General features: G+C 46.0%; 1 protein-coding gene across 1 annotated transcript; it reads left to right on the top strand.

The window, feature by feature from the left end:
* Positions 1-241: 241 nt before the first annotated feature.
* RRAD (RRAD, Ras related glycolysis inhibitor and calcium channel regulator) lies at positions 242-8,096 on the top strand. Its single transcript, XM_082229384.1, has 5 exons — positions 242-385; positions 1,223-1,621; positions 4,417-4,490; positions 5,897-6,101; positions 7,181-8,096. Exons 2-5 carry the CDS (start codon positions 1,231-1,233, stop codon positions 7,456-7,458), a joined length of 948 nt encoding a protein of 315 aa, XP_082085510.1. The 5' UTR covers positions 242-385; positions 1,223-1,230; the 3' UTR covers positions 7,459-8,096.
* The last annotated feature ends 293 nt before the right edge of the window (positions 8,097-8,389 follow it).

Below are 8,389 nucleotides of genomic sequence, written 5' to 3'. Positions count from 1 at the left end.
CATATGCTTCTTTCGATCCATTTTTTAAAAATAGCAGGGACGATCCCCAATTCCGCTGGGGGTAAAAACGGCGGTGACTCACCCAGCTCCCGTCTGGCACCTCTGCGCGCCCCCTCCGGGCCGTCGGGGGCGGGAAGGAGACGCCGCGCTGGAATTCTAATTCAGAACCTGGTTGGGGTCTAGCTGGTGGCGACGTCACTCGCGGGGCGGGGCTGAGCTCTCGGGAGCTGCATAAATGGGCGCCAAGAAGCCCCGAAAGGGAACCGAAGCGGAGCATCGCTCAGTGCTGGGAAGGACTGAGGGGACGCAGCGGCAAGTGGGGACAGGGAGCACGAGAGAAAGGCGCTTTTCCGGACCCAGTTCCCTTAGCTACATCACTTCCAAGGTAAGGACTGGCTGTTAAGGCGGGGTAACTTTTGGCGTTGGGGGGGGATCGGGGGGCGGTTGTTCGACGGCAGAGTCCCGCTGCATTTGGGCAGAGGATTGGGGGGGGCGGCACCCCGCGATCAAGCTCACCAGGATCTTTCGGAAGGGGTCGAGCGAGGACTTGGTGGGGGCGGAATCCGCTTTGCTGCCTCTGTCCCGAGCTGGACATGGCAGAGACTCCCACCCAGTTGTGCGTTCGAGAGACGATCACACCAGGCAGTTGCGAGAGTCGTGGAAGAGCTTCTTTCTCCTCGTTTCTTTGCTCTGCGCCTCTGTCATGCATGGGTCGGCAACTCTGCTCCGGATTAGGGATGGAACCGCGCAGGAAGGGGCGTTCGTTCTCCTGTGGACATCCTGATCTCAAAGTGGCCAGCCAGACGCCTCTGGGAAGCCCGCAAGGAGGGCAGGAGCGCAGCCCTTCTCTCGCCCCGTCCAGCACTGAGGCATCGCCTCGGGCCACCGACGGCGAGGCGGAACATAGTGACTAGTAGCCCTTGATATCCTTTGGGGGAGACAGCGAGCGAGAAGTCGCTTCTTTCACTCTCTCTCAATGCATTGTTCGCGACTGTGAGTGTGTGGATTTGGAGTGTCCCGCTTACTCCGGATTGAGTTCGGAGCTAGAGAGAGTGTTGCTGTGATGTCCGCCCCTGCTTCTTTCCTGTTAAAAGCGTGCCTCTCGCCCAGTGTGGAAGGGAGGCGCACCGTAGCCAAGAAGGGGGGGTGGGCGCGCGCTTATACCGGATTAGTGCAAGTGCCGTGTAAACGCCCTGAAACGTCTTTCCTCCGCTCTGCCTAGGCGCCCCCATGACCCTGAACCGCGGCGACAAGCTGAGGTACCTGGACAAGCGGCGGGGCAGCACGCCCTTCGCGGCGCACCACCTGCAGCAGCAGCAGCAGCACCTGCACCGGCGCAGCATGCCCGTGGACGAGCGCGAGCTGCAGGCGTCGCTGCCGCCGTCCCCTCGAGGCGAGCTCTCGCGGCTGATGCGCTGCACCTCCTACAGCCCCGCCGACGACGAGGAGGCGCACCGCCAGGGCTGGGCGTCCGACTCCTCCGACTCCGTCATCTCCTCCGGCAGCGACTCGGACAGCAACCTCTACAAAGTCATCCTGCTGGGCGAGCACGGCGTGGGCAAGACCAGCCTGGCCAGGATCTTCGGAGGGGTGGAAGACTGCCCGGATGCCGAGGAAGCTGGTGAGTGCGGCGGAAAGGGGCAGACTCCGGGGGTGGGGCGCAGACGGGGGACAGGGTGGTGCAATGGTTAGAGTGTTGGACTAGGACCCAGGAGCGCAGGGTTCAACTCCCCACTCAGCCATGGAGCTCCCTGGGTCACCTTGGGCCAGCCTCACCTTCCTCACAGGGCTGTTGTGATGACAAAATCAAAAGTGAGTGGAGAATCCTGTGTGCCACGTCCAGCTCCTTGGGGGAAAGACAGGAGAGAAATAGATTAATAATAAATAAATTCAAAAGCTAGCAGATCTGGAGATCTGCTGGGGAATTGGATCTACAGAGGGCTGTATGCCTGAGCAATGTATGGATCAGTCCACCACCGCCTGTCCACGAATCAAGGAACACAGGAAGCTGCTTTATACTGAGCCTGACCACCTACTGGCTTATTATTGTCCACACTGACTGACAGCAGCTCTCCAGGGTTTTCATGCAGGGAGTCTTCCCCAGCCCTCCCAGGAGACGCTGAGCATCAATGCTGGGATGGAACTTCCTCAAAGAATTAGGAGCATGGGGAATGGCAGCATACAGAACCACCAGAGCTATAGGTCCATTTAGCTCAGTATTGTCTGCACAGACTGGCAGTGCTTCCTGAGAGTTTCAGATAGGGAGTATCTCCCAGCCCTACCAGGAGAAGCCAGAGACTGAACATGGGACCTTCTGCATGCAGAGCCCTCCTGGATCAGTCCAGTAGTCCACAGAGCTCAGCATCCTTTTCCCCACAGTGGCTAACCAGATTGCGCCTCTGGAAAGCCCACAAGCTGATAGGCTTTCTTCCTTCATCATGGTTTTTTTATTGCCTCTCTTTAAAGCCATCTCTGCTGGTGGCCACTTCCCCTTTTGTAGTAGCAAATTCCCCATGGTAATACTGTACTATGTGTGGGGGTGGATTAAGATCTTTAGAGACCCAAAGCACTGCAATGATTATGGTTCCCCCATATGTAATTCAGAAGAAAAAGAGTATTAAACTGCAAAAAAAAAAGTTTTTCAAAATGACACAAAGTTTACAAGTATGCTGAAATGTCCATACATGTGTGTCATGTGAAACACCTGATCTTAGTCCCTTGCTTTATTTTGATATGCACCAGTGGGGTTTCTCCCTGGTTTAGTTGGGGAGAAGTAATAAAAAGAGAACAGAAAAATGGGGGAAGCATGTGCAGTGTAAAGAAATCAAATGTCAAATTCCTGCCCCCACCCCATTCTCTGTGTGTGTAAAACAGAGTTGCATTCAGGCCAACTCTGTTTCGTTTGGCAACACAGAACTCTAGCATTGACAACATCAGACATCCGTACAATACTTGTGGGCTTCCCTAGCAATGGTGCTGAGGACACTGAAGGGGCACAGCTTCTAGGAAGCTTTGACCCCCCCCCTAAGATTTTATGGCATTTCAGTTCCCTTCAAGCCTGACCATTGGGCATGCTGGCTGTGGCTGATGGCAATTGAAGGCCAGCAACTTTTGGAGGGTCACTGATCCCCCATGCCTGCTGTAGAATAAGTTAAAATGATTCTTTGGTGGGGAGGGGGAACTTGTTGGAGAATATTCAGGGGGGTTGGATTAATGTATAATTACTTGGAAAGTAACTTGGAATTACTTAGAAAGTTTTGTATTAAAACTGTTGCCTTTTAGAAATTTATTTTTATTAGTTTTCAAATTATTATGGAACCACAGAGACAAGTAACCAACCAAACCAAAATACTGTATCCAAGTAAAGACAAAACATACAAAATCTAAGCATATTAACTAACAACACCCAGTCTAAAATAATGACTACCATAATTCTCTGAATGGCATGGGCAGAGATGCTTGTAAACCTGAAATTAAACTATAGTAAATAAAATCCCACTATGCTGAAGAGAAATGATCTGGATCTTCCTGTCGCTTGAGTGTTATTTTTGTTCTGCATTGACTAAAATCCAGAGGGTTTTTTAAATTAATACCATAAGGATATAGTCAGATAAAAAAATAATAATCACACCTGTGGCTATGGCAGATGTGTCTGTTGTTTGACTGAAAAAAGTAGATTGAAGGAAGCTCAAATTCTGCCTGTTGCATTTTGTTATTTGAAAAATATGCCTTGTGTGTGTTTTATCTTCCATACTTTGGTTGTTGTTGCTTGAATAGTTGAATAGCCACCTCCACCACTTCTTCCCAATCAAACCTGAATAAAGCAAAATAAATGTTAAAACATGGCTTGCATTGCATTCATTCAGTGTCCTTTTCCCATCAAGTGCTGTGCTGGAACTGTTTGTACAACAATAAATTTAGAAGGGATGATAATTGGAAGCAGTACAAGGATGGCAGAGGCTGCTTTGTTTATGCACCAGATAAGGAGTTGTATCACCATCTAGTTTGTTCAGGTGCTTAAGCTTAACTGCACAGTTAAGCTGCTGTTTTATATTTCAACTGATTTGGCACCTCAGTCTTAAAACACATCTGCTTTGACTAGAGTCCCAGGATTTTCAAATGGAGCTAAATTCCCAAATCCTACCACCCTATGGCTACTCTCCTGGTAGTCTTACTTTGCAGTAAACATGTGTAATGTTGCACTAGATGTAATATTAAGCATGTTTGCTGAAAAGCATTTTAAGAGTTACAGTCCCATGGAGTTGTCTTAACTGGATTTTGGATCTGACTCTCTGATGCTCTTAATCCAACAAATATCTTACAATAAACATTTTGTGGTCCCTTCCAACTCTACAATTCTATGAATCTTGAGGGGGGGATTATGTTATCCTAATGTCTTTTTAAATTCCTTTATAGGCAACACATATGACAGATCTATCATAGTTGATGGTGAGGAAGCTTCTCTGGTGGTGTTCGACATTTGGGAGCAGGTAAGGCATTATTTATTTTAAATGTTACATAGATTCAGTGCTTTTTTCTGGGGGGACACAGGGGCACACATACACCTAAACATTTTGTGAATCTAAGTTTGTCCTCATTGAGGGGCAGTATTTCAATATGAGTAGGAAAATGAGAGTACCCCTAAACATTTTTGAAGAAAAAAAGCACTGCATAGATTTGTATCCCATTTTGTGGCCCAAATTATTTTCATGTGTTCTAGTGCTTGCTTGCAACAAGTTAAGCAGCATTCTGTGTAAATTAGTAATATCTTTAAACAGATAACCAGTTCATAAAGCAGTAAAGCACAAAGATCTGGATGTAGCAAACTTAAGTCTGTGTGTACACTACTGTATATCTTTAAAGCACATTCAAAACACACTTTCTCTCAACAAATTATGGGCACTGTAGTTTATCCCTCAGAGTTACAATTCCCAGCAACTCAAAGCAAACTAGAGTGTCCAGAGTTATTTGGGGAGGGAATATGTTTTGAATGTACTTTAAAGGCACAGTGTGCACCCTGCCATACTACAGTACTATAAATGCTTGCATTGCTGTGCCTTCTTACCCCTTCTTGGTCCCTTCCATATCTTGCCTCCAGTGCAGGTCTGGGGAATCTTTGAGCTGCTGCATATTGCTGAACTATAAGACCATCACCATTGGCTATGCTTGCTGGGGCTGATGGGAGTTGTAGTTCAGCAACATGTGGAGGGCCAAAAACTCTCCACCCATATTCTGCTGGCTTGTTCTTTAAATCCAAGTAACCATTCTTACTTAGAGCTTTAACATATGCAGGGGTCAGCAACCTTTTTCAGCCGTGGGCCGGTCCACCGTCCCTCAGACCTTGTGGGGGCCGGATTATATTTTGGAAAAAAATATGAACGAATTCCTATGCCCCACAAATAATCCAGAGATGCATTTTAAATAAAAACACACATTCTACTCATGTAAAAACACCAGGCAGGCCCCACAAATAACCCAGAGATGCATTTTAAATAAAAGCACACATTCTACTCATGTAAAAACACGCTGATTCCTGGACCGTCCACGGGCTGGAGTGAGAAGGCAACTGGGCTGTATCCAGCCCCTGGGCCTTAGGTTGCCTACCCCTGGCACATAGCCACCTTGATTTGGCCAAGGCTCATATATACCAGGCAGGTATAGGAGTGCCCTTTTGTGGGGATTTTCTGGAAGAAGTTTAATTTTTTTAAAGTGTTTTGATTGTCCAACATCCATTTCCCTGGCCATGAGGTCTAGTGGCTTACTTTAAAAATTTGATCCACAGTAGGATGATTCCTCCCCTAACTTAAGTTACTAAAATAGTTACCAAGTAAAAAATGTCTAACCTAATGTTTACTTTGTTCAGTACAAACCTCTCTATTCCTATTTTTAACTGCAGGATGATAGTCAATGGCTCCAGAACCACTGTATGAAAATGGGGGACGCTTACATTATCGTCTACTCAGTGACAGACAAAGTTAGCTTTGAGAAGGCCTCTGAGCTGAGAATTCAGCTACGAAGAGCAAGACAAACGGAGGACATTCCAATAATTCTCGTAGGAAACAAAAGTGACCTGGTCCGATCACGAGAAGTTTCCGTAGATGGTAAGTTACCTTCTTCTAATATAAACTCAAGTGTTGGGCACTTTGTTGTTGGGAGTTGGTGGAGTTCTAACAGTGATTCTTAGGAAGAGTTTCCTAAATCGCTGAGCTCACCAAGAATTCAACTTGCACTGCTGCAGAGAGGTGGGGGGCAGAATGCAGGAGATGTGAAAGCCCCAACACTGCGTTTGTGGGGGCTGGTTTCACATATGCATGTTTACTGTTTGACTGCAAGATACAAATGATGACTTCCATGTGCCAATGGACCACTGTAGATCTAATCCCAAGCAGGATCCCTGAAAACATAGCAATATATAGCAAATATAGCAATATAGATCTAGGAAATGGAGCCGGTTCACATACTCTGGTGCCAATCCAGTGTAAAGAAGTCAAATGATGCTTGTGTTTGTGTGTGAACCAGCCATTTGTCACTGAAGTAAGTTGTCTAAACCTAGGCACTGTAATCCTGGCACCCTGACCCTATAGAGGTTGACTACAAGTTTGAACATAGGAAAATGCCTTATACTGACTCAGTCCATTGGTCCATCTAGCTCAGTACAATCTACACTGAATGGCAGAGGCTCTCAATATTTCAGATGGGGGACATCCCCAGGCCTATATGGAGATGTCGGGGATTGAACCTGGGACCTTCTGCATGCAAAGCAAATGCTCTATCACTAAGCTACAGCCCATACCCATGTATCTAACCAAGCGGATTCCTGAAACACTACAAGACATGCTTACCAGTATTGAGCTAGATGGCTAAATTGTCTGATTCAGTATAAGGCAGTTTCCTATGTATGTATGTGCCCACACTTGCACCAACATTTGACACTTGAGATAAGTGTTTCTAGTATCTTATTCCTGTGAGTGACTGTAATTCGTTTTAACTGTTTTTAATATTGAATTTTAGTTTGCCATAACCTAGGAGTGGTGGATAACAAATTGAATAATGATAATCTCCCACCCTATGATTTTCAACCCTTGTATAATCTCTTTCCACCAATATTTGGGAGGAGAGCATGTGCTTTGCTGGCACGTCACAGTTTTAAATAATTCGGTGTCCTCCTTCTGCCCTCCAGAGGGACGTGCCTGCGCTGTTGTGTTTGACTGCAAATTCATCGAGACTTCAGCTGCTTTGCATCACAACGTCAAGGACCTGTTTGAGGGGATCATCCGGCAAATCCGGCTACGTAAAGACAGCAAAGAAGACAATGCCAGGCGGATGGCTAACACCAAAAGGCGGGAGAGCATCAGCAAGAAGGCCAAGCGATTCCTTGGGAGAATTGTAGCCAAGAATAACAAGAAGATGGCATTCAAGGCCAAATCCAAATCCTGCCACGACTTGTCAGTCCTTTAAAAAATGGCTTTCAGCAGGACCAGATGCTGTGTGTGTTTAGCGTGGGTTGTGAACATGCCTTTGACTGTTGAAAGTGTGTGTGGGGGGAAAGGACTTTGAAAACACAAAGCTGCACAGTTGGGAGGAAAAATATGCTCCTTGATGCCTTACAGTTCCGAAGCAAGACTCGGAAGTAAGAATACTGTGTCTTCATGGGTAAAACGGTTTATAAGCTTCAGTGTGTGCAAGCTACTGAACAAATTTTCATTCAGCGGCTTTGTATGCCTGCATTCTCACTGTGTATATTGGCCAGCTGTCCTGTGGACACTAGGGATGCAAAGATAAGAATGGACAATGGTACACACACAAAAAATGCAAAATGTATCACCATCAACTTGTCTCCTTTGCAGAGCAAAACTTGAATAAATGTACGCAGGCTCGTACACTCTTCTCTTTGGTAAATATATTAAAAAGCAATCATCTTTTAAAAACTAAATGTGGGCTGGTATAAGGCCATTCAAAGCGCATTTGGATGAGTGAAAGGGAAAAAATGCAGAATAAATATAGTTTTTTGAAGTTTTAATTTGCACTTTCATTAACTGTTTAATTTGTTAAATTGTTTACATGCAGATTTTATAATAAAGTATTTCTGGTTATAATCTGTTATCATGTTTCTTTTTTCTTATAGTAAAGGCATTGGGAGAGCTAGTGGTATTTTAAAAGTGTCCAAAAAGCATATCATAGCATTCAAATCTTTATGCAGTAGCTTGCCCCCTAAATTAGGGGAGCTCCAGCAGTTGTATGCAAATACATGTAAGCCTCAGAGGGATTATTGTTGATTTAAACGAAGCACACCTTGATAAATTGCTATTTTGAACAGAGGATCCCTCAATCTCTCTCTCTTTCTCTCTCTCTCTCTCTCTCTCTCTCTCTCTCTTTTGCACTCTTTCCC

Source organism: Podarcis vaucheri (assembly GCF_965113315.1).
Source record: "Podarcis vaucheri genome assembly, chromosome: 7".
Lineage (NCBI taxonomy): Eukaryota > Metazoa > Chordata > Lepidosauria > Squamata > Lacertidae > Podarcis > Podarcis vaucheri.
Note: the sequence above shows the minus strand (reverse complement) of the source record. Positions and strands in the feature narration are given on the sequence as shown.

Excerpts from the sequence above, each read along its gene's own strand:
- RRAD (XM_082229384.1), top strand. The coding sequence starts at position 1,231 with ATGACCCTGAACCGCGGCGACAAGCTGAGGTACCTGGACAAGCGGCGG. Across the intron at positions 1,622-4,416 it reads CCCGGATGCCGAGGAAGCTG|GCAACACATATGACAGATCT; the intron begins GTGAGTGCGGCG and ends ATTCCTTTATAG. Across the intron at positions 4,491-5,896 it reads TGTTCGACATTTGGGAGCAG|GATGATAGTCAATGGCTCCA; the intron begins GTAAGGCATTAT and ends TTTTAACTGCAG.